This window comes from Bremia lactucae, linkage group LG1, assembly GCF_004359215.1.
Source record: "Bremia lactucae strain SF5 linkage group LG1, whole genome shotgun sequence".
Classification (NCBI taxonomy): domain Eukaryota; phylum Oomycota; class Peronosporomycetes; order Peronosporales; family Peronosporaceae; genus Bremia; species Bremia lactucae.
Window position 1 is genome coordinate 13052512 of NC_090610.1, and position 26030 is coordinate 13078541.

General features: G+C 46.1%; 4 protein-coding genes across 4 annotated transcripts; 2 read left to right on the forward strand and 2 right to left on the reverse strand.

Moving 5' to 3' along the window:
• Nucleotides 1–5370: 5370 nt before the first annotated feature.
• Nucleotides 5371–5634, reverse strand: CCR75_000677 (uncharacterized protein; the record flags this gene model as incomplete). The annotated part of the gene is made up of 1 exon (XM_067958783.1): nucleotides 5371–5634. One exon carries the CDS (start codon nucleotides 5632–5634, stop codon nucleotides 5371–5373), a length of 264 nt encoding a protein of 87 aa, XP_067814807.1.
• A 15111-nt stretch (nucleotides 5635–20745) lies between these two features.
• On the reverse strand, nucleotides 20746–22139 carry CCR75_000676 (uncharacterized protein; the record flags this gene model as incomplete). Its single annotated transcript, XM_067958782.1, has 3 exons — nucleotides 20746–21037; nucleotides 21107–21235; nucleotides 21295–22139. 3 exons carry the CDS (start codon nucleotides 22137–22139, stop codon nucleotides 20857–20859), a joined length of 1155 nt encoding a protein of 384 aa, XP_067814844.1. The 3' UTR covers nucleotides 20746–20856.
• A 49-nt stretch (nucleotides 22140–22188) lies between these two features.
• Nucleotides 22189–23802, forward strand: CCR75_000675 (uncharacterized protein). Its single transcript, XM_067958781.1, has 3 exons — nucleotides 22189–23158; nucleotides 23233–23417; nucleotides 23497–23802. The coding sequence occupies exons 1-3, from the start codon at nucleotides 22228–22230 to the stop codon at nucleotides 23647–23649; spliced, it is 1269 nt and encodes a 422-aa protein (XP_067814869.1). The 5' UTR covers nucleotides 22189–22227; the 3' UTR covers nucleotides 23650–23802.
• Nucleotides 23803–23818: 16 nt separating this feature from the next.
• On the forward strand, nucleotides 23819–25966 carry CCR75_000674 (uncharacterized protein; the record flags this gene model as incomplete). Its single annotated transcript, XM_067958780.1, is given in 6 exon segments — nucleotides 23819–23921; nucleotides 24007–24152; nucleotides 24171–24590; nucleotides 24655–24779; nucleotides 24845–25400; nucleotides 25453–25966. The coding sequence occupies 6 exon segments, from the start codon at nucleotides 23819–23821 to the stop codon at nucleotides 25798–25800; spliced, it is 1698 nt and encodes a 565-aa protein (XP_067814806.1). The 3' UTR covers nucleotides 25801–25966.
• Between the last annotated feature and the right edge of the window lie 64 nt (nucleotides 25967–26030).

Below are 26030 nucleotides of genomic sequence, written 5' to 3' on the forward strand. Positions count from 1 at the left end.
GAAGTGGGAGAGGAAGGCTGTTTAGGTGGGCTTTATTTTAAGTGTATTGGATCTCTTCAAGCCGAGTAGTTATTAGCGAAAAGCGGGTGATATGGAGTGATAAATACTTTAGCCAATCAGATAAAAGAGGGTGAGTGCTGTAGAAGGAAGAGTGAGTGCTGTAAAGGTCTCTAAAATTGTTATCATTTAATTATTTCTACTTAAGCAGGGTCTCTTAATTATTATCATTCAATTATTTTTAATAAATTTTGAAACAACTAAACAATAATTCTGTTAATTGGTTAATTAAGTTTGAATGATTCCCGCCAATAGCTGCTTGCACGCAGAAATTAGCGGTAGACAAAGGTCGCACTTATAGTTTAATATTAATATTTTAAAGTCAGTAGATAAGAAGATCGTTACTTAGGAACTGAATATATAAGATACAGTTTTACTTTTTCCCTATACTAAGGTCTTTAGTATTGACCGTTTATAGCTAAGACTTATTTGCTACTTAAAAACTTCCTCTGCAGGTCGTGTACGTGAAGTATTTGGAGGCACCTCATTTTCACTGTTATCAGTGCAGGTTGGCTAGTATTGAAGAAGTACTAGCGATAGGTGCCTTGTCACAATTGTAGCACTTCGTGGCCCGTTCAACGGTCACGCGCGTACCATCCAACATGAATATGTTGGATTAAGAAGGAGGAAACTTTCAAGCCCCTCATGAAGGCTTCCACGCAACGCGTGAAAAGTTCACTCACTTGAGTGACGTCGAACAGAAAGCGGTCGAAAGTATGACTTCCGCCGTTGGCTGACCAGCCGTTGGCGCAATGCTGTACGCTTAATACTAAAACGAGCAACATGCGTCTATCGCCGACTTTATACACGTGAGCCCGACATAGCCCGAGAAAGGTTGCTTTATCAGCAAGGCTCTCAACACGCAATTTTTTTGAGAGAAAGGGGTGCGTAACAGTTAAAACTGTTGAGACAGCAGCATTTACATGCCGCTAGCGGACCAACGCTACGGAGAGCTGAAAGATCGAAATTTCTAAGTTCAAGACAGTCAAAGGTGACTAGTCGCTTAGATGAATCGTCGAATTAGACGCCACTGAAGCTCGCCGCACCGATAACGATGGGATGAAAGTGAAGTTTGAATGTCCAACTTGACCAGACGTGCTAAATCTTAAGCCTTAGGGCTCGAGCTTCACGACCAATTTGTGTTTGGGTCGTATGACGTCTTTAAGACCCGGCTTAGATAAACCTTTGAGCCGCTACGTACCGAAACCAGGGCTTGAACAGAGGTCCTGTATTTGAAACAGGGCAAGCGTGGGCTTCAAGCTATTCCCCAGCGCACACGATACCTCGTGAATTGTATCGTGAGTCAGTTGATGAAAAAACACAGATTGTTGTATCCATCGAGGCTCTTGCGGATGGTCCCGTCAAGACCCACCTATTCCTGCTTTAACTAGAGATGCTAGTTTAAGCGATCTCTGTGACACAAGCTTTAGTCTGGTCTCATAATTTTACTCTTTAATAATAATTGAATCAGAAGCATCTATATGTAAAATGTTGAAAAGGCTGTCGTCTTCTACCTATGCTTACGCTAGCCATACCAAATAGTTATCCTAGAAGATCTAGGGCCTGGGAACAGACGCATCTGTAACAGTTAACAAACGTGAAGTTGGTATCCAATACATACACAGTACGATAATGATTTCATCGCACTGGATTTAAACGACATATTGGATGTCATCCTTGAATTATTATTGTTCAAGGAGTATGAGTCATGCATAACTGGCAGCATCAAGCCGTGATGACGCCTGTCTCGCGTTCATCAGATGACTATCCGACGAACGTCTTGGAGCGTCCACAAGCGTATGGATGTCTTACGATTGAGTGCAATGACCTCACTTGTGGCACTATTGTTAGCATGACTGCACAAGACCTCAGTGTGGCGACCAGCAACCCATCACACTGTGGAGTTAAATTCGACAGCTGTGCTCAAGCACAGGCATCGTCGAAGTTTGACGACTCGAATAAGCTGAGTGGAACGAAACAAGAATGCTTGCATAGAAAGCAACATCGAAAATAATGTGAAACGCCTGTCTATAAAGAGACAGTGCGAAAGTCCTAAATCGGCTGGAGAGTTCGTCTTAGAGGATCTCATTGTGGTTGCGCAACCACAGCTAGAAGCAGTTGAGGAGATTACCTCTTCCCAAAAATAGGGGAAGGAGTCCCATAAACTTGAGGGAATAAGTCCCGAGATAGCTTTGGATAAGAAGTTGAGACATTGAATGACTTAGTAAACAACGGATCATAGTGTAGGCGCTTATATACTTGATCTTATAGCGCCTCCGAAGTTAATTTCGGAGATAGTTGATTGCCAACGCTCGAGCCGATACGGTATATGCGTGATCTGCGTAGTGGCAAAGTCAATCAGATCTGGGTACTTGTCACAGATGACAAGTACGTGGCTGATATTCGGTCGGCAATAGTATTTCCTGAGAATGGACGGGTTTTCAGCAGCTCATCGATGGACGAAAGTGTCCACAATTTAAAGGCTAGGATAGAACGTTTAACGTTTTAATCCTGGGAGTCGTTAAAGACAAATCCCTAATTTTAAGGATTTGATCAAATTCAAGGATGTGCTCTTTGATTCTTTACCGTAAGAGTTGCCTTTGGATAAAGGCGCTCGACGCGAAATCGACCTGATACCAGGTTCGAATACTGTGTCATGAAGAAGTAGCCTCGTGGGCAAGTATATGCAATCGACAAGTAATTTGCCCATCGTTTAGCTGCGGGTCATATGCGGGAGTATATAGTATCCTTAAATACATTAAGATGCGTTGGCATCTAACTTATTTGTGCGCATGGACTCAGCATTACTCGCATAAGTTGTCCACATTTGACCGACCGTGGTCCGCACGACTATGAACAATATGTCCTCAAAATATCTCTGTGTATAACCTGTATGAGGGCGGAACAGCTGCTTGACATAGAAAGCAATCGGGGCGTAAGAATGCCAATGGGTATAAATTACCACACCACTTAGGGTGCTAAATGCTGCAAGCGAGATATTATGATCAGTTGACGATAGCGCTCGACTAAACCTCTGTACATCGTACATCTCACCAAATTGTCCTTAAGAATATCCTTTCTTGGAATTGGCGTTTGTGCTAAAGTAGTAGCCGAATTAATTTTATTAAAATCATGCACAATGCGTCATTAGCACGAAAGAAATCGTCGACAACGTCACACTATTCCTTTGCTAAAGGCCATTGTCGTGATACACAGTATCAGGTCCCGGAATTCAGGTCAATTTTGTAGCTAACACCTCCACCAAGAGGTGAACAGAGGTGTATTTTGATGTTCTACGTCTTGGAGTTCCTTATTCAAAAAAAAGAACGGATCGAAAGGGTCTATAAGGATCTCTAAGGATCGATAATCCGTTATGCATATTAAGTGCTACTTTTGTGTCCTTAGTGACGGCTCCATCAAGAAGCGATAATAAGTTTAAATCAGTATATGATCGACTGAACGCCGTATCAGATAAGCCAGCCATTGAAGCCTGACCGAACTCATCAACAGACAATTCGTCTAGCTCAAAGAGAAAATGCAACGATGGAACAGCCTCAAGGCTAACATTACCCTCTTCGCTATCAGTCATAACATTGACGAGTACACATAGGCGTTCGTAAGTATTACTCTGTGATGCTGCAAACGCTTCGCGTCTTAGAGTACTCGACTTTTGTTTGTGTAGCGATGTCGAGGTCTTACAGTTATAGAGGCCGGAACGTCGATGTTCCTAAGTTCGCATTTTACTTTGCTCTATACGAGTGCTGGTGTCCAACCCGGAAATCTAACATATAGTGAACAATTACGTGTCACTACAAAACAATACACATACATTTAACGTGTCTTATCTGGAATGTGCTATCACCAAAAGTGTCACTACCGACAGTCAGTATGGTTCCATCTCGGTCGACCTCACTCTGCGGATTTAAAATTGCCACTCCACGTGTATCCAAGAAATCCCATCCTTCATGACTCGGCCTTCATTATTCAGAGATTTTTTTCTCACAACTAGAATCGCTCAACGGAGAACATACTGTTCAGTAACGGTCAATGAGCCACGCTCGAGGCTTATGTTTCAACATTGGATCTAAGAAATGCGTCGGACATTCCAATGTCCAGCACACTAACGGTCTCCGCAAGTGGCTCGCACCGATAGCGCCTTTACTTCCTAGCACGGGTGGGTTCATGACTCACCAAAGCATTGTTAGGAGCATTGCACGTTGCATTAAAGGCCTTGGACTTCCACTCAAAACATGGCTCATGGCGTTTAAGCCATGATATACCAAGAATGAGTTTATATATTGAAACCAAATGGAGGATAAGGGAGCGTTTCATACTGTCAAAGTCCGAAACTGTATAACTAAGTTCCATGGAACTTTAATAAAGTGATATGACACGTGACGCAGACGCTAAGTGAACAGTGACCGAAGTACCTTGATGCGCTTTATGCCCCAATTGATCGCTGACTCTCTTTAAGAGAACGATGTCGAGCAGAATTGCAAGACGCTCATGAATCAATTAAAAATAACCCTAATTTTCAAAGCCCGCAACTGTCACCTCCGTGGCTACCAAGGCAGGCTTGTTTTTACGCCCCGTGCAGTTTGGTATAGATCTTTGGAGCTAGGTCTTGTTTATTCCCACCTCCTAGGTTATTGGTCAAGCTGCAAACATTCGCAACTTTTGATCATAGTCCGCTAGGTTTTTCCAGTCCTGACTGAAAAGATAAAATTGTGAACGGACGCGGTAAGCCAACTAAGGCAGAACAGCCACACGATAAAACTGCTGTTTTAGCTTGTCCCAAGTGGGAAAGCAAAATCTATAGACAAGATGCAGGTGAGATCCCATACTTGTCTCTTTCATCGAGTTGGATATATTCAAACCAGCTCGCTGTTGCTGTGTTAGCCGTGTTCTCCATGGCCTTTACCAAATTTTTGGTCCAAAAAAGAAGATTTCTTCCTTTTTGACCTCATATATTAACTATATTAACCTATCAAGATAAAAGGGTGGACCTAGGCTCCTGATCAGGTACATAATTGTACCGAGTTGGCATAGAAGCCACTAAGTGATCATGCACCTGTCTAATTACAGCCTACCCATACTGCATAATGATAAATTCTCCGAATCCCAGTTTTTTCAGGCAAAAGATGTTGGCCTCAGTGAACTATACCGGAAAGCTTGGTTGCGCGCACCATTGTCGATAAAGTATTGTTAGGATTGGAGTCACTTCATCAATGTAATCTCGATAAAAATTGTAGCCCAGTTGATCCGGACCACAAGCTTTTCCCAACTTACACGCTTGAGTCGCCTGGGCTACAGTTACTCCGTAATAATTATATTGCCATCAAACAACTCCGTCGGCATCTTCCCTGCCTCTGGCATCGATTCGATGATATCTTCCACTTGGGTCAGCCCCAACGAAACCTTGGTTCCCAGGCTGCGGCCATGTGTAACCGCCTTTTCCTGAGCTGTAGTCACAGCCCGTCCATCTGCGCATCGGAGTGTCGTTATTGTATTGTCGGCGAATTTTAACAAGATTTGTTTTGAAAAAGGCCCGCGTAGTTTGCCCGGGACGCCACGCATGCGACTGAAAGAGTCGAAGTGTTTTGTACCGAATATGCTCTTGTTCTCGGTTCGCAAGTTTGCGCGTAATGTCGTTGCATCTGACCGTTATAGGCTCGTAGTCAGAGAAGGTCCGACAATCTGCCTCGAGTGTAACTTGGAGTGCCTGAAGTTGGTTTAACTTGTAATACTATCTCTGACGTTTGCGACGATATGTGTTAGTTCTTGCGTGGCAATCATTCCGTTTTACTCGGCCAATGCCACTTACGATTTCCGTCTTCAGCTTGTTTTCATAGCTCCGACGTAGCTGCACTATCCATCGAGTATACCTCCATACCATCCGTAAATGCCAACAATTACCAACGATAAAGTCGCGATTTTGCTCACACGCGTAGAGTATTCTTGGGGCTGCTTGATCACTATCATTCAGTGCTTTTGGTCTCTTAATTCAATCAAGACATCTCTGTGATCTGACTGTAGGCCGTCCAGCGGCACCGAATTAGCAACTATCCACAGTCGCAGAGAATCCGTATGACACTATTGGTCGAGTCTGCTGGTCTCGGTACGGGCGGCTACTGTGTACGTGTAGCTATGTTGTGTAAGCCGAAATGCCCGTAGCCCGTCAGCGTCATCAGGTTTTGGCAACATGAGTTGCAGCAAATTAGTTAGATTGAGCTTTTGCAACTACCTGGCAAGCCCCGGTGAGAAATAATTGGTACGACCTGCCAAATTTGACTGAGAAAATGCTGGTGTATGAGCGGTCAACTGTGGTATGCTTGGTGCAGTTATAATTATCATGGACTCGGGCATTCCGTAAAGTCGGTATACATGACCCAGGAACAAGAAAGCTGCTTCCTTGCCTGTGACTAAAATTTTACATGGTGCTAAACGCACCGTTCTGGTCAGTCTGTCTACTAAAGACGGTGAGCCCCGTCCGACCCTTGCGGTCGGGCGGCATTCCAAACATGAAGTCCAGACTTACCAATTTTCAACAATCCGTTGGATTCGGTTGCGGCTTTATAGCGCACTGCTGAGCGGTGTTGGCTTAATGCGCTGAAACTATTCGCAGGAGCGAATACAGTTGGCCACCCATCGATATAGGTGTGGCCATCAAAAATTCTCTGACACTCGTAAGAATGTCTTGTGACGGCCTGGCTGACCACTTGATGGTGCATCATGGAGCTCGTGAAGTATTTTCAGCTTCAGATCTGTGTCATGAGGGACATAAATTCTCAAGGGATCACAATGTCACAGCTGATGCCATAAAAGGTCATCGCTGTAGCTGAAGCGACTTAGCTTTGCCTTCAGGTGCGACGGAAGGGGAAATTTTCGTCCACCGAAGTGATCTGACAGCAGGCGACGATGTCCGTCCTGACTGTATCTCTCCTATAATTCGGAGGCCAACGAGCTCTTCACGAAGTAGGAAGTCATGGCTGCCAACGTTGATGAATCAAGTTGTGCCTTTGCACGAGACACACTTTTTTGGTGTCTTGCCTCGAAGTTTATAACGCGTCAGCCAAAATATTCGATAACCCGGCTTTTATTCAACTCTGAAATTTACTTCAGAAAAGGATGTAAGCCATCGTGTCATCCCATGCAAGAAGTGCGGGGAGTTTATTGCGGTCCCCAGTGATGTGTAATCCGTATAATCTACAAATGGTTCTGTTCCCAACAGGTGCACTTAAAATTTAACAAGAGCATACTTAATTGAAAGTAGCTCCCGCCATGCACCAGGTAAATTTGTTTCGCAGCTTTCACAAGCCGGGACTGGTAAGAGATGACACGGTTAACGCCGTTGTTATCCTTTTGTATTAGCGCGCTGCCAATTGCAAAATTGCTTGCATCGCAGTCGACGCATCGAGGACTTATCCATATCTGGCGATGCCAACACCGGTGCCTCTACAAGAGATTGCGTCACTGATGTGAACGCATCTACTTTCTCTTTTGACCAAATCCATTCCTCAACGTCATAAGGAGATTCAGACAAGGGATTAGTCCGCTCTGCATAATTCTTGCTGAACTTATTATGCAAGTTATTAGCGAGCCCAAAGGATTGGCGCCGATCCTTCACATGTCGTGGGATTGGCCATTTTCTTACAGATTTCACCTTTGTGGATCCGCACGTATATCATGTGTACCTACAATGCAGCGTAGCCCAGGTATCTCGGAACACCTGTGAAGCACTTTTCCGAGTTGACATAGAATTGGGCTTCACCCAGAGTCTGCAACACAGTGTCCAAATGACGCTTGTGAGACTCTATTGAGCTCAGCCCGTCCTCGGCCCTACTATGCATGAATACATCGTTAAAAGTAACGAGGCGCGTAGGCACGGTGCTGACGCATAACGTGAGCCACCACTCGGTCGAATGCCGCTGGCGCATTATTTAAACCTTAGGGCATCACAAGCCACTCCAAAAGCATACCGCTTGGGGTGCTTACTGCCGTTTTGGCTAGATCGGACTCTCTCATGAGTACCTGATAGTAGCCATCTCTTAAGTCCAACGCGGAAAAGGTAGTTGACTTTCCCATGGAGTTCAACATAACAGGTTTCCGCGGTATGGCGCTTGCGCCGGTATGGTGGCCGTGTTTAGCTTATTGTAAGCGTGGACCAAGCGCCATCTACCTGTGGTTTACGCACAGATAAGGTCGGGCTGCATTGAGGCGACTTGCTCTCACGCACATGTCCCGCCTTGACTCGTTTATCAAATAAATCATCGATATGATCGACTTGTTCCTTAGGCAACGGCCATTGCCTGGTCACACAATACTTGATGCCAGATTCCAGGTCAATCTCGTGACTGATACCTTTATTGGCCGGAAGGCGGCTCAGCACCTGTTCTGTGAGCAGATCACGGTGTTTCGACAGAACTTTATAAATCGGGCTATCCTTCAAGGTAGCCTTGAGCAGCGAACCGTTTCTTCTTGTCGGTTTCCAAGACACTCTCGTCCAATTTGGACGACAAGCAGCAGTTAATCAAGTTCTTTTCTTGAACTGGTGCGACAACCACGTGGATCTTTCTAAAGTTTGGACAGGAACAGATCCCACGGCATCTCCGAGATAATTACTATCTCCTCGGCAGATCCGAAGACGTGCTGAATCACCCCAACTGAGGATGCTCCGCCATCTTGTATTAGACGGCCTCGAACATCTCGCTCGAAGGTCCATCCTCTTGGACTGGGACTATTTCAAAAATCACTAGTCACTGGCTGCTCGAGAGGCAGGAGCACAGTAGAAGCGGGGTGCCCTACTGGCGCGGGCTCTGAGGCTACCCCTAAGTTTAGAGTTATCGAACAAATGGGTATCATAGTCCCTGAGATTTCGAAAGTTCGGACGTCAACCCCTGCTGGTCTATAGCGCCAAGTTCGACGCTATGATTATGTGATGACCCTTCTCGTGAATTCTGTGGATATTAAAATTCGTGAAATTCGCGGCTCTTAAGAGACCGCAGTCATTTTGCCAGGATTGCAAGCAAGACGAGGCGTCCGTTCCGTTAGAAAACGGTGCGCTCGTAAATCTGAGGGAGTTCAAGTTAAACTCGCCTTCAGCTGAATCGATTTATCCGCCTTCAGCTTAAGCGATTTATCCTGTACAGGAATTCTTAATGCTATGTATGGAAAGTTCATGTGACCTCATCCTAGGCAGCAATGGTTGGCATGGATGGACTGGCGTACACGCACAGTTGCTAACTTTGCGCAGGACACCGGAAGAGATGTGCTCTTGCGAGAGGCCTATGCAACTTAAGTCATACTTAACACAGTTAGGAGTGCGTTGACTCGATGTGTACGTCACCAGGTCCTACCCAGAGACCAGAGCCTGGTTTAGTTGAAAATGTCCCGATAGGAAGTCAGGGGATACACACTGTTTTAGTGAACTGGACGATAACAAGAAGTCATTCACGTCGAGCACCAGGGTCCTTCGGTCTCGAGAGCAAGCGCATTCCACTGCTGCACGACAAACACGACTGTCTTGACGTCTTTCACAATTGCGTCTGATGGTCCTACGCGGAGCCGTACACCTGTGGCAGTGATAGCGAGCTGATAGAAGGTCAAGCATCCAAGAAACGGCACAGAGCCTAGCGTCTGATGCGGTTGGAAGGGGTGCATTAGCCGAGAGAGCAACGGCAACCGCTTTCAGGTCAAAGGCTGTGGTGACTCGGAAACGAGCATTCAACAAATAAAGAAGATCAAAGACACGTCAAAACGAGCGATTTTTTAAATAGTCCCAGTCCAAGAGGATGGACCTTCGAGCGAGATGTTCGAGGCCGTCGAATACAAGATGGCGGAGCATCCTAAGTTGGGGTGATTCAGCACGTCTTCGGATCTGCCGAGGAGATAGTAATTATCTCGGAGATGCCGTGGGATCTGTTCCTGTCCAAACTTTAGAAAGATCCACGTGGTTGTCGCACCAGTTCAAGAAAAGAACTTGATTAACTGCTGCTTGTCGTCCAAATTGGACGAGAGTGTCTTGGAAACCGACAAGAAAAAACGGTTCGCTGCTCAAGGCTACCTTGAAGGATAGCCCGATTTATAAAGTTCTGTCGAAACACTGTGATCTGCTCACAGAACAGGTGCTGAGCCGCCTTCCGGCCAATAAAGGCATCAGTCACGAGATTGACCTGGAATCTGGCATCAAGTATTGTGTGACCAGGCAATGGCCGTTGCCGAAGGAACAAGTCGATCATATCGATGATTTATTTGACAAACGAGTCAAGGCGGGACATGTGCGTGAGAGCAAGTCGCCTCAATGCAGCCCGACCTTATCTGTGCGTAAACCACAGGTAGATGGCGCTTGGTCCACGCTTACAATAAGCTAAACACGGCCACCATACCAGCGCAAGCGCCATACCGCGGAAACCTGTTATGTTGAACTCATGGGAAAGTCAACTACCTTTTCCGCGTTGGACTTAAGAGATGGCTACTATCAGGTACTCATGAGAGATTCCGATGTAGCCAAAACGGCAGTAAGCACCCCAAGCGGTATGCTTTTGGAGTGGCTTGTGATGCCCTAAGGTTTAAATAATGCGCCAGCGGCATTCGACCGAGTGGTGGCTCGCGTTATGCGTCAGCACCGTGCCTACGCGCCTCGTTACTTTTAACGATGTATTCATGCATAGTAGGGCCGAGGACGGGCTGAGCTCAATAGAGTCTCACAAGCGTCATTTGGACACTGTGTTGCAGACTCTGGGTGAACCCCAATTCTATGTCAACTCGGAAAAGTGCTTGATAGGTGTGCCGAGATACCTGGGCTGCGCTGCATTGTAGGTACACATGATATACGTGCGGATCCAGAAAAGGTGAAATCTGTAAGAAAATGGCCAATCCCACGACATGTGAAGGATCGGCGCCAATCCTTTGGGCTCGCTAATAACTTGCATAATAAGTTCAGCAAGAATTATGCAGAGCGGACTAATCCCTTGTCTAAATCTCCTTATGACGTTGAAGAATGGATTTGGTCAAAAGAGAAAGTAGATGCGTTTACATCAGCGACGCAATCTCTTGTAGAGGCACCGGTGTTGGCATCGCCAGATATGGATAAGTCCTCGAGCGTCGACTGCGATGCAAGCAATTTTGCAATTGGCAGCGCGCTAATACAAAAGGATAACAACGTTAACCGTGTCATCTCTTACCAGTCCCGGCTTGTGAAAGCTGCGAAACAAATTTACCTGGTGCATGGCGGGAGCTACTTTCAATTAAGTATGCTCTTGTTAATTTTTTAAGTGCACCTGTTGGGAACAGAACCATTTGCAGATTATACGGATTACACATCACTGGGGACCGCAATAAACTCCCCGCACTTCTCGCATGGGATGACACGATGGCTTACATCCTTTTCTGAAGTAAATTTCAGAGTTAAATAAAAGCCGGGTTATCGAATATTTTGGCTGACGCGTTATAAACTTCGAGGCAAGACACCAAAAAAGTGTGTCTCGTGCAAAGGCACAAGTTGATTCATCAACGTTGGCAGCCATGAATTCCTACTACGTGAAGAGCTCGTTGGTCTCAGAATAATAGGAGAGATACAGTCAGGACGGACATCGTCGCCTGCTGTCAGATCACTTCGGTGGACGAAAATTTCCCCTTCCGTCGCACCTGAAGGCAAAGCTAAGTCGCTTCAGCTACAGCGATGGCCTTTAATGGCATTAGCTGTGACATTTTGATCCCTTGAGAATCTATGTCCCTCATGACACAGATCTGAAGCTGAAAATACTTCACGAGCTCCATGATGTACCATCGAGTGGTCAGCCGGGCCGTCACAAGACATTCTTACGAGTGTCAGAGAATTTTTGATGGCCACACCTATATCGATGGGTGGCCAACTGTATTCGCTCCTGCGAATAGTTTCAGCGCATTAAGCCAACACCGCTCAGCAGTGCGCTATTAAAGCCGCAACCGAATCCAAAGGATTGTTGGGAATTGGTAAGTCTGGACTTCATGTTTGGAATGCCGCCCGACCGCAAGGGTCGGACGGGGCTCGCCGTCTTTTGTAGACAGACTGACCAAAACGGTGCGTTTAGCACCATGTAAAATTATAGTCACAGGCAAGGAAGCAGCTCTCTTGTTCCTGGGTCATGTATACCGACTTTACGGAATGCCCGAGTCCATATTCCTGGACCAGGATCCGCATTTTACGTCTGGTTTTTGGCGTCATGTGTTTGAGCTGCTCGGTAGCAAGCTCCATATGTCTACAGCCGATCATCCCCAGACCGATTGCCAAACAGAACCTGCCAATCGAGTCGTGGCCGCTGTACTGCGGACAGTAGCGACTCCTAAGGAATGAAGCAAACAATTGCCTTTCGGAGAGTTCGCCATCATACCAATGTCCACGCCAGTACGGTGAAATACCATTCTATTTTAGCGGAATCCACGATCCTCGGACGCCACTCTCATTTGATGCGCAGCCCGAGTCTTAGTGGAAGAGGCCCCTCACTACGCTCGGGGCGAAAGAGGGACACAGTTTCGTCAATATGAGGATGACCCGTGGAGGTATCATGTCTGAGACGGAAACTTGCGCTGGTGACTCTGCCGGCTTAGCAATATTCACGACACCTAAGAGTGTCAGTATGGAGTCACTGCAAGGGATGAACCTCTTTGACCAGCGTAAACGGCCATATGAAATGCGGCAATAATTTCGTAGTACCTCGGGTAGTACGGAAATTGCATCTTGAGGTAGAGTAGCAGTATTTCATAGTATTTTATCTCCAACAATAAAGCGTGCATTGTTTTTCTTTGGTTTTATTGCGACCATTTCGGTCAGCATATTATTTTTGTTTATGTGTGCGCTTGCCATCCCGTTACGGAGTTTCGTGTGATGGCTAATCTCTCATACACAAAGCGATGAGCTTCGCTCACGCTTTCTGCATATAACTCGCCTATGCAACCGCCGAGAGGTCTTTCATAGGATGTAGTTGTGAATAACAAAACATTGTTATAGTTTTGGAGCAGAGGAGAGACCTAAATGATAGGCTCACCCTTTCCCCGTATATAAAGACGCATCCCGTATTTTACGTGGATCGACTGAAACGGTATGTTGATCCAGGACAAATCACATACCCTCATCCGTCTAAGGAGACAGATGATGACGCCGACTGTGAGTCGATCGTCGATCTGGTGAGGGAACGGGGAAGGTGAAAAACGTCTAGCCGAATGACAACTTTGACCACGATACGACCTTTGTGAAGGAGCTACTTTGCTCCGTAAGGTAGAGAGGAAGACTTATTGACTGAAAGAGTCACTTAGGTCTATAGAACTAATAGGTTTACAACTCTATGAGTCGTACAAGCTCTTAAAGCTTAGTGAATCCTAGTTCAAAGGATTCAGGGGTTCGTAGAACCAAGTGGCAACTAGTGCCCAAGAGTTTATACCTTAGAAAGTATTCTTTCTCTCACAGATCAATGCGCAAGCCTTGGGAAGGCAAAAGATGCCTTAATATCAAAAGGAAACTGAACTTTGTATACTTATTAAAATTCGAAAACCTTTTCAAACTAATATAAAACAGATTCCGGCCGCTAGATTTATATCTGGCGGCTGCCACATATGTTACCCATAATAAATGGGATTTTAGCAATTACCTATTTTAATATGAGCAAAAAAGTATTTTACCCATAACGTATATGTACCACAACAACGCTTCACCAACCGATATGTGCCCCATTACACCCTCCCCGATAAGACTGTTGACACTTAGTGGCAACATTCGCTTTAATTCCTCTTTGAGGTTGGAATATAAGCAAATAACCGTTTGGTTGTGTTTCGCATTCCTTTGTCTAATGACAACAAAGCTTGAGTCACCGATTTTATCTACTCCCCCGACGATGAGGTGCAGGTGAACTATATGTGTCACACTCCATCAGACGATGAGGCAGAACAGCCTCGCTCATATACGCCTCGGCGTGTAGACGAGTCTCGTCGGGCTTCAAATCCGTTTAGCGACATTGCACCGGACGCCGGACCCTGAGTCCAATACCATCACGAATTTGCTTGATGAAGAGCAAGAGCGGGCAATCCTTATAGAGGAAAAAGCTCATCGTCGAACTGCAGAGCTAGCTTACAGTGAATACCGACTCACTACACTTAGTGTGGAAGAGCGTCTCAAAGAGATCACAGGTCGCAGATTGCCATCTGGACCTCCGGACCAAAGGCGATAAAGCCGGAGGAAATCCCTTCTCGCGACGCCCTTCATGAGCGATACCTTACGCCGAAGGTAAAGACACGAGGTCAGTATCTGACGCGCTTGCGTGATCAGGCCCATGGGGCTTCGGTGACCTCAATGAGGGAATTTCCGATCGTTCTGTTTCCAAACGAATCAAAAAGCGCAAACGACGCTTCGTTTGAAAAATGGGTCCATCGGACCAGCCGCCTCCGCAACATCCGGAGTATACGAGATTCTCCGGAAGTGGTTGATGTTCGTTTGGAACGGAATCTTCGCTTCGACTTCGCCAAGCTTGAGACCAAAGGCCAGTTACGTTCGGCATCTATGCCACAAAACGAGGATAGGTCTAGCCAATATTTCAGTGCTTTAATTGCACGTGCAACCATAAATCGAAGCAGCACTGAGGCTATAGATCCACCTTTTCTCACTTCTAGTGGTATGAAGCGTCGTTTCACGCAAGTTGACCCTGAGTTTGGCGCTCAAAAACGTCAACGGCGTACGAGCAATCTTGCCGAAGAGGTATCTCAAACTCCCAAGAGTTTTATGAAGAGGGGTTCCCAAGCCACTTCACCAGATACTGATATTGGCCCGTACGACGGCGTCGCTTTATGAGTTTCTCTACGTGAAACTGAAGGTGGTCTCGAGCACCATGCAGCGCAAGAGGGGGCCGAAATCTCGGCGGAAGCATTTGACGCTCTAAAGCACGAGGAGCAACTTCTTCGCGAGGGCCTTGCTGGAGTTAAGGTCTCGTTGAGGCGGTCCAAAACTGTCTTTAAATGCTGGAACGTCAGCAACTTCGTTTAGAGGGTCAGCTAAACATCCTGATGATGTTGCAGCAATCTGCGGCACGGCCGTCTTTTTCCGAGAAAGCGCCTCCAAGCCAACGTGGGAACGGTTCCGATAGGGCCCAATCAAGCCGAGGTAGAATACTGGTTGTGTACGCAGCTTGCTAGGAAGGTTTAGCGTGTAAGCTAGGCCCTTCTTGGCCACGACCGTAAATTGTCCAATAAAGTGCAGGTGCAATTTGTTCTTAACAACCGCAGAAACCAAGTAGGTAGGTAGATTTTAGCATTTAATAAACTCGGTCTCCGCAAAAGAATTACTACAGCTTCTGCCTTTGGCATCTGCTTGTTCTTTCTGTTTGTCTTGGCTATCAGCCATCGTGTCACGTACATGTCTTAAGACACTCATACTTGTCGCGAGAAATTCGCTTACTTGATTCTGAACGGTAACAGGGCTGATATCAGAAAGCCTATCGGCTAATTCTCCCTTACCAAGCCTTGAGCTACGTAGTGGTATCGTTAACGGAACGCGTGGGTGGATAAGACCGTTGACATAGAAGGTAGTGTAGCCTGTAGAGGCATGGACAGAGTTATTTAACGCAAATTCCACACTGAGAGCATTGAGCTCCAGCGCTTTGGTGTCTGAGCACTGCGCAAAACGCAATCGACACGTTCAATTTGTCAATCGGTTTACGGATGGTCCGCGGTGGACATGTCCAATGTGATACCAAGCCCTCGAAAAATTGAAATTCAGAATTTACTCGTGAAACGAAGGTCACGATCAGAGACAATTGCTACAGGCAAACCGTGTTGTCGGAACACGCAATCGATGAATAGCCTTGATGTACCTTCAATATCAATGGTCCGGGACAGCCGCTAAATGAACCATTTGCTCAATCGGTCAGCAAAGACCACTATGCCAAAGTTTTCGGCTGAATCTATTGGTAGACAGAAAACAAAATCCAGACTGATGGACTCTTATCAACCTATGGGGACGTGAAGGCTCGCCACTGGCGCAGCAACATGCGCCGACGAATTAACCTTTTGCTAAGTTTCGCATGTGCGACCGTATGCGCTGACCCATTTTTAAAGTTTGGGCCACGATAAGTCTGGTTTACAGAGCCGTAGGTCTTTTTGCTACCGAGATGATCGTCAAGGGCTGTATAATGCGCCTCATATTGGATTCGGTACTTCAAATTTTATCATCATGAGAAACAACGATGCGCGGAGTATCCGCAGCATTCTTGCAATTAAGCAAATGGTCGTTATCGATAGAAAATCGATCGAATCTTGCACGCAAACGTGACGACAATTTAAAACCCGATTTAGGGCTCGTTAGAGCTCGTAGCAGAGCTACACACTGCTCATACTGGGCGTAAGCCAAACTGATTAACTCAGTGATAGGCAAAAATTAGAGTCGTTAAATGAGAGAGCTAATAATCCACCCTGCGTAATAACGCATCAGCTAAAGCATTCTGTCTGCCAGGCTTATACTTCACCTCATAATCGTATTCGGCGTAAAATGAAAACCATCGATCTCTGTGAGAGGTGAGGCGACTTAGTCGCAGTGCGTAATGACGCGTGATCAAATATATATTACAAACGGCTTAGAGCCTAGCTGATAAACTCTAAATTTGACACGAACTTCCTCCATTACAATTAACTCTTCGTCATGACTGGGTAATTACTTTTCGCAGCTTTAAGCTGTCTAGACTCGAATTACATGTTCATGCCCTTCATTATATGTTTGTAAAAGAGCACTGCCAATGGCAAAATCTGATGCGTCACAGACGACACTGAATGGCCAATTTGGGTTTGGCAGTGCCAGAATTGGGGCATGGATAAGACTATCTTACCTGCTTTAAATGCATTATGCTCGATGCTAGTCCAGCATCAAACAGTATCCTTATTAAAAGATTAGATAATGGCCTAGCCATATCAGCGTAATTTTCGCTATATATGTGTAAATAATTGGCGAGACCCAACCACTTACGCAAATTCTTTTGGTTCTTAGGAACCGGAAAATCAACTATGGCTTTTACCTTGGCGGAATTCGCTCTTAGGCCTCACTTCCCAATGAAGCACCCTAACAAGAGAATCTCTTCCTCGCCACAATGCATTTAAATTTGCCATACAATTTATTTGTACGCATACAGTCGATCACTGCTCGCAAATGGTCTGAATGGTTTTCCATGTCCGACGGGCCCTGCTCCGCACGACTATAAGCAAAAATATCACTTGATAAGTCTGTGCATAACCTCGATGAGAGCGCAACAATTGCGTCACTAGACGATTAAATGTCGCCGGAGCGTTGGAAAGTCCTTGTGGCATAACCAACCACTTTCATAGCATACCGCTTGTGGTGCTAACCGCATGAGCAGTTGGTAACAACCATCGACTAAGTCAAGTGCACTGTACATCGTACATACCGCCGTAATGTTTTGGAGAACATCCTTTCGAGGACTCGGGTTTGTGCTGGTATAGTGGCAGTGCTAAATTAATTTTGTAAGAAAGAGAGCAAGCATGGTTAAAGACTTCTATACTAAAACACGCACCAGAGGCGTCCCCCCCTTCCCCGCCGGGGGCCTCGTCAGTGACTATATCAATCTTGAAGTGATATATTGCTGAATCCTGCGCTTACCAAACCAAGAACCTTGTAGAACTTGATGTAACCACACCTGGCAGCTGAAGCGTTGATCCGGAAGGGAGTGTCCGCTATGACAACTCCACTTTCGACAATTCTAAGCATGTACAATGCGCCATTTATCATTTGGCATTTTGACACAAATTGTCGGTGTCGCATGGGTAGATTTGCTCTCTCGTACTATTTCAGTCTCGTGCTTAGCACGAGAGAAATCGTCAATGACGTCACACTGTACCTTCGCAAAGGCCACTGTCGTGTGGCGCAGTGTTGGTTCCAGAAATCAAGTCAATTTAATGACGGAGACCTCTATTTATGGGTAAAACGGATGGTAGATTGGTACATACCACATCTTGCAATACCTTAATCAAGGAATAAAATGGATCCGTAGGATCTTTAAGGAGCGATGATCCACTCCACACACTAAGCGCAGATTTTACGTCCTCCAGGACATCGTCGTCCAGAAGCGACGATAAGTTTTACTCAATCGTTGGTCGTATGATATAAGTCGCCAGCTTTTAAGGCTCGGCCGCACTCATCAATCGACATAGCTCTAAAAGAGCATGTAATAAAGGAATTGCTGCAAGGCAAACTTCTCCCTCGATGTTACCTACACCATTTACAATATGCAATCGCTCGCTCGTATCACTTTGTGAGGATATAGACGCTTGGTATCTCTGCTGTGAATGTCTCGGCCTCTAAGAGGCGTATAGTATATACGCCTCTTAGAGGCCGAGACATTCACGTCCACAAAATATTCAGCCTGTATTGCTCTATACCAGAGCTGGTGTCCAATCCGACATCCGACAAGGAGTAAGGTATCTTGACTTCCTTGTCCAGTGACCGTTCACTTCACGTGCATTAGAAGGGTTTGACCTTAAATACCCCGGCATACTGCCAATAGTGTCACAACTAACAATGCCACCTCGGCCGGCCATACTAAGTGGACTTAGACAAGCCACTCCACGTATCTCAGGAATATTACACCCTTGATTACTCGGCCTTAGGCCTACAATGCTTCCAGCATTCAGTGAATCGTTATTACAACGAGTGTCACAAGCCCTTCCACCCGGGCTCAGAAATAATGTTGTCAACATTGGAAGTTATTAATTCAGGCATTCTAATGTCTAAAGCACTGATAGATTCAATCAGTGACTCGCGCCAGTAGTGCTTTTATTGGTAGCAAAGATGGGTTCATGACTCTCCAATACTTTGCTGGGAACATTGCGCGTTGCGCTGTACTGATGGATGCTGCTGAGAACCAACACTTCCTTGTTGGAAGGTTGATTGTCCACCACTCCGTGCAGCATAAACATTAAATCCACGTCCAGTGGAGAGGATGCCCAAAGCGTTTTTACTCTTGGAAACCGATCGACGCGCTGCGCGTCAACGTATTGGGCCTGTTGTCTGCTTGTGAGAAGGAGCACCAGTTGTCGCTCCGCTAGTTCCGTATGGACTAGCAGGAGAAGCGTGATGATTAGAAATACGGGGTACAGTACCGCCCATGATTTCTTTCACTCGCAGCGAGGGAAGCTAATTCGCTGCGACCGTTGTTTCGCCACATCGGAACTTAGCTGAAAGCAGCGCCGGAATTCCGCTTCGTATTGGTCGGTTGATTCATTTGAATGCATACGACCGGGAACGGGAAAAATGACTAAGTGATTTCCCCTGAGCCTTCCACGAACTATAGATGTCATAATAACTATGTGCATTGAGATAGCTCGCTCTAGGAGCGACGCAATCGTTTCATCCGATTAAGGCCATTCGGACGGAGGTGGCATCGGTGGCATGCCACTAGTCACATAGTGACGCTCAATGCGACTGGCTTGTGACACCGACTAAACACGCTCACGTGCCGTCGGTGGACCTTTACGCCCAGACTCTTCTGCGTTAGACCCATTGTGAATGATGGTCTGAACAACAGATGTTGGGGTTCTACTCCACTGAGAAGCAGCTGCGCCTTTATAGGCAGCGCTCTCATGATAATCGCTGCGCTAGGTAGCGCAGAGGATGGCTTTGTTGACGTAAGGCAAGTTGCCCTTCGCAACGTTGTGCGTCCCCAAAATAGGAGCAATAATTGAAGTTTGGATGAGCAATAAAGCACCATCATCCTTCCTCATTAGCTCGCTGTACTCATCACTACTATGAGGTGATGGCAGCGGTGACGACTCATTGCAGTCGACAATGAGCGACGGATCTACGTCCTCACTGTGAAAGTGGGATGGATCTGTAAGTACAGTCAGCGCGACAGCAGCAGTAGCTGTCGACGTTTCAATTGTAACACTCAGCGACGGGGAGTCTTAACGCGGCGCGTACGCTTCGTACGTGGTTGTGAGGGCGTCTTTGCAGACAACCCATCATTTTTGCCCCTCTCAGGTGGCATGGTTGGCGCCGTGTGAGTGTACACAGGTCGCTAGAGTGACTGAGAGGACTAGAGCGGCGCGTAAAGCCGCTCGTTGTCCCTCATTCCCTTTGACGAACTTTCAAAATGTAAGTTCGTTCTTAAAGGAGTGGTGGTGTAACAGGCTAAAGTTGCCTTATGTTACACAATCCCCGTTAAGCACACTTTGTGTACTTAATGGGATGGTCAATTACTTAAGTGAAATAATTAGGACCACCACTTGGGTGTGGTTCACATTGTGACCCCCCGTGTATATGATGCAACTGAGCGCGTTCACTTTAACGGGGATGACGGCTAGCGTCATCCAAGATACGAGGAGGTCGCTTAGGCGCCCACCAACTACCTACGTGTGAAGTTAATTGATCACACTTGGCTGAGGTTCACATAGCGAATGTGATGCACCCAGGTGCATTCACATTGAAGAATATGACGCCTAGCGGAGCTGAGGTATTTAGAACAAATACGCTTGCTGTAGGCGGGCGCTACTATAGCAGCCACGCTCTACCTACACACACAGCTTCAGGCACATTGAGGAAGTGGTTTGACCGTCTTCTCTTACGTGCAGTGCTTAACGGGCGAGTAACGATAACCCGTTACATGTTATATACGAACAATAAGGCTTCCACATTGTCAGGCAAACAAGTACATAGAAACACGTACAATTGGTCGCATCAGTTGTTAATATGATCATTTTACCGTGATTTTTACAATTTATAAGATGGTGAAAAGAATGGTTTTAAAGCCATAATCTATAGCGACCATCACATTTCTAAACCTCAATAATCCTCACCTTGGCTTTGCGCGTCTTCTTCGGACGCCCAATCTGTATTAAATTGCGTTTGTGCAGACTGTCGAAGCGATCTAACAGCGGGTGTCCTTTAGGCTTTAAGGTCCGCATGCTGCCTGTAAGCTCCTCCGAGAAAGATACTGGAGTCTCGCGCTCCAGTTTTCTGCAAGGCATTTAACGTCATACAATTAAATTCAATAACATATCAAATGATAGCAGCGTCAATACTTACGTGTACTTTCCAGCTACGCGGACAAGCGGCGGATCCTGCAGCTTTTGCTCCAGCAGTATTTTTTTCAACTCCTGTTTTTTGGCTGCTTCCTTCTCACTCTTCAATATGTCGTGAAGAATGTGATTTGACCTGATAAAACACTACTATTAGTTGACACGCCTTCCAGCATCAATAATTAGATACCGTACGCATTAATTTGCTTGATAATCGACTTCTCGCCACGCCGCATGTGATGTTTTACCTCCATCTGCTTGTGTCTCGAGCGCTTATTACGCTGTGCACGCGTTACTGTAGCCGGGCATTTGCGTGGTTTCCGGTCCAATTCATCATCTTCTGTGTCGCTCGATTCTTCGTCCGACACCTGCTTGATATACTGTAGCGTCTCTTCCGACATCCCATTCGCTAGAGGCTTTTGTAGCTGCGCCTTCTTTTCTTGCTTCTCTAGCTCATTTGCCACAGCTTCAGCCACGATGTCTTGGTGAGAGTCAAAGTCAGGATGGTACGACTGGCCTGCAGCCGCCACCTCAACAGTGGCCACAGCGTATTTGGTTGAAGCCACCAGTTTGCGCCGCATAATCTTTTTTTTAACTACAGGTGCTACATAGTCGTCCAGCAACTCGTTCTGCTTATCATCCTTGACGTTCCCGTCATGACCCCATAGGTCCTCAACTTTCTGAGACTTGTTAAGCTTATCCTGTTGCTGCAACTGAACCACCTTCTCCTGTAGCTTTTTCACAGCCAAAAGCTCACTCTTGTGAGCCTTTGCAGCGTTAAACTTCCGTGAGCTAGCCAATAGCGGATCCTTTTGCATTCTTTCAAGCTTTTGCTTCTTCGTCAGAGGAGCTGGTGCGCCACCCTTATTGTCGATCTGAAAAAGCTTTTCGGCCTCTACGTGCTGTAGTTTTTTATCTTCTGCTTCTCGGCGAATGCTTTCCTCCACCAGCTCGCCAATTTCCTTAGCGCGCTGCTGACGGCGGCGCTTACCTGCCATGTTTGAGATGCGAGAATGCCAGCCAATGGCCCAGCCCAACATTATCATATTTATTTCGACCAATCAACGTGTGCTGGTTTTGTTGCGTCTTTAAAACTGGAAGAAAGTTACGAGCCACCGTCTTGTGAAAATGGATGACAGCCGCGACGATCTCGCGCTTGTGAGGCATGAGGGTGGCAAATTTATTTCTCAGCCAGTACAGCGAAGCTTCACCACTGAGGACTTACCAAACGCCAAGTCATTTGTGAGCATTTCGGACGCTACATTAGAAACTAAAAAGCGCTCGAGCTCTGATATATTCGAGAGCAGTCGCATGGCCATTCTTCGAGGCATTCAGGGAGTGGGACTGGATCGCATGGTAGATACAATGCAAAAAGCTTTCACAATTGATAATTCGGAGCGGTTTATGAGAGCTGAGTGGCTTGTGGTCGAGACGGAGGAACAAAAGCTCCAGCAACTCCAAGAGGTCGTGTTTAAGCTACAAAAAGCATTCCAATTTTCCAACAGACTTCGGACCCTTGTAAAATTAGCTAATAGTACACTTGCTAAATGTCAAGAGCTGGTGGAGCGAAGTCAGACACACCTGGAGCAGTGTAATATGATGTTTGCCCAATGTACCAACGAGATCTCAACTTTAACGGATTATTTAAGCAAATTGAAAGAAGCCATTATTCCACCGCTACAGGCTAAAGACCATAATGAGGAGAAGAGAAATGCACGAAGAGCCGAGTGGGCGTTAGCGAGGATGGCACAAAGTGCTCAGTCCATGGTGTTGGAGATGAGAGAGAGTTTGGATGAACTGGATGACTTGGCAATCGAATGCACCAAACTCATGGTGCAGAGTATTACGCTGCTTCATATGAGAGGAAGGTCAGCAGATTTTAGTGGTACGGGCGTGGCTGCGGGTGCCGCGGGCGTAGTAGCGGGTGCGGTTGTGGGGGTTGCTGGCGTGGTTGCTTCGCCAGCAACTGGTGGACTGAGTTTGCCCATTTCGCTGGCTGGAAAGAGTTTATTTTTTTCGGGAATAGCAGCATTGACGCCGTCCACCATCATGCTTAGCCGTAAGTTGTAAAAAAGGTGGTTGAATGGACCGAGAGATATTTAAGGTTATTCTTCGCCCTCTTATGGTGTGCAGGTCAGAGCCAACAGCTAAATGGACTGTCGTTGCTAGTGGTCAATCTTAAGGCGTGTCTGGAGATAATGAATCAGAAGCGCGAAGAGATGGCGGTTTCATTTGCTGCCGTCGAAGGTCTTCACCTAGATATCAAGCAAGCGACAGATTTTTGCCAAGACGCAATTGAACTCGAAAGCTCCATTTATGTAAGCGCAGCAGAAGTTTAGCTTTTTTATTTTTCGTTTCTGTCGCAATGTATGATGACTTTTATGATTTAATTCGCAGGAAAATGCTTGGGACTTTATTGAGGACATCAGTGTTAAGCTTGCGGCGCTTAAACAATCAGCGGAGCTTTTTCAGGTGTCACCGAGTCTCTGGCACTTTTGCAAATCGGAAGATGCTATGTACCAATACTTGCTTGCCGAAGAGGAAGACTGAGGTTTTTTGCCCACTTTACTTATAATTTTGTGACCAAAATTAACAAATTTTCTCGAGCTTCAGGATGAGTCTCTAAATCTCACCTGCATTATGTATGACCTACTTAACTCCGTCTTAAAATAATAATATAAACAAATATTCACTTGGACCGCGTTTTTTTTCGGAGGCCATGGACCTGTACGCCGATTTACCGCTTGCAAAGGGTGCAAAAGCGTCCTCAGCTCTCGATGTAGACGGCAAGTTAAAGGTCTCTATATCTTCATCTAGCTCTGGTGCGCCGTTCAAGACGTCGTTAGCGTAAATGTAGAACCACTAACACCTCGAGAATCTGTGAATTCCGTCTTTCTGGCCTTGTAGTGTGGGCCAGCGCGCCATTAATGGTTCCACAAGCAGCAAAGAACAAGAATAAGAATGTGCGAACAGCGGTGGTCACTAGCGTAGGGTTTTGTGGCCGCAGACGAGAGATTTTAGAATCCCGTGTGGACTCACTACGCTGTTCGATTGTCCCTTATTTCGAGTAGAGCACTTCACTGCTGCCCACAGCTTTAGCCGCAGCAAGAGGTAAAAGCTCGACGCGCTCAGCCGATTTGCTGGAATATAAGCCGGCGTCGATGGCTACGAGCACGACAACAGTTACTCAAGCATTCCAGAAAAGCCAGGAGAAAGGAGAAGAGGCTCGTCCCGCTAGTAAAGGGCTGGGATACATTGCAGCGACCGAGGTGTCGGTTGTTCCATCACAACAAAAGACGCATGAGGATGAGGGAGTGGGCTTAAGTCTTGGAGCAGCAGGAGCACAATTCTTCCAGGCTACGTACCGGGACGAGTACCATCCAGCTCGACCTAATAGCTACGAAGCTTACTGTAAGGAACGAGACGACAGAAAAAGGCTGGATAAAGTCAAGAAAGAGCTAAGTCGACGCCAAAGAGACCAGGAGAGAGAGGTACGTTTATCGGAATTGCAAATTGATGACGGAAGCATGACAACGCCGATTGGTGTATGGGTAGAGCAAGTTGGAGCGTGAGCAATTGGCAAAAGATCTGGCGGAAGGACGAGCACCAACGATGACGCTGTCATTGTCCGTTGGACGCGGTCGAGGAATGACGATGCCGGCGTGGATGCGCAAGAAAATGTTTGCTATAATTTGCCTAATGGTGACAATAGAGTGGAGTGGTGCTAATTGCTTCGCTGTAACAGTGAAGAAAATGCTGCAATGGTAGCTTCTCAGCCAGAGAGTGAGCGCGATGTAGACCGAGAAAGCCAATTAAAAAGCTTAGAATTAAGTGAAATTACGAGTGAAGGCCAATTCGACGACGCTATGGAGCAACAAGGCGGTCTGGCATTTTCAAGCATAGATAGTGGAATGGAGTTCTCTATATCCTCTGTGACGCCAAGTTTGGCATCATCTCGGTTGGCGTTTGGAAGGAAAGCCGATTTGAACGCCTCGTCTTGTGTAATTAGACTGAATAAAGACCGTGCTAGCAAGGAGCAATGTTTCGAACGCCACCCCTTGCCGGAGCTAGATGAGTTTGGACGAGAAATACGACATGAACCCAAAGGAAAGCTCTACGATGATCGCGGTGAAAGACACAAAGATCGTAGAAAGAGCTCGAGTAAACAAAATGATAGGCGTGATCACTTATATACAAGCCACGTGGGCCATCCTATCAGTGAGAAGCGTCGGCGTTTGAGTGGTTGGGATAGAACGTTACCTAACAAAATTGCTACGACGAGCCGAGTAGTGCTGCTGAAGGTAACATATTTATTTGACGCAAGCTTTATGCTGATCCTGCTTGCTTTGATAGAACATGGTTGGACCTGGCGAAGTAGACGAGGAGTTGCAAGATGAAGTCAAAGAAGAATGCCAAGAGAAGTATGGTTTGGTGACGAAATGCACGATTCATGAAGTGACCGGAAAATGCCCGCCTGAAGAAGCTGTGTGGATTTTTGTCCAGTTTAAAGATGTGAAACATGCGACAAAAGGTATTTATTACAGTACGAAATGGTTTAATCCGATTGCTTTTAAGCTAATCACTTTGTGTGATGGGAAAGCTTTGACTGGCTTGAACGGTCGGTTTTTCGGAGGTCGCAAGGTCAAAGCGTTGTATTATGATGAGGGGAAGTTTGAGCGAATGGACTTTACTAGCCTGTAGCGATTCATAAGAGCACTTGCAACATTATGTAATTAAAACTAATGTTGGAGACGTTTTGGCTGATTTTGTCCAAATTTGGTGCGACTAAATCTGGGCAGCGATTCTGTATTTTAGTGCAAATATTATTATTATTAATTGCAAACAATACATCGCAGCATTAACCTTACTTAATGACTCACAATTCTTACGTCATTAATATATGCGTCACCCGTAATAACTCACAAAATTAC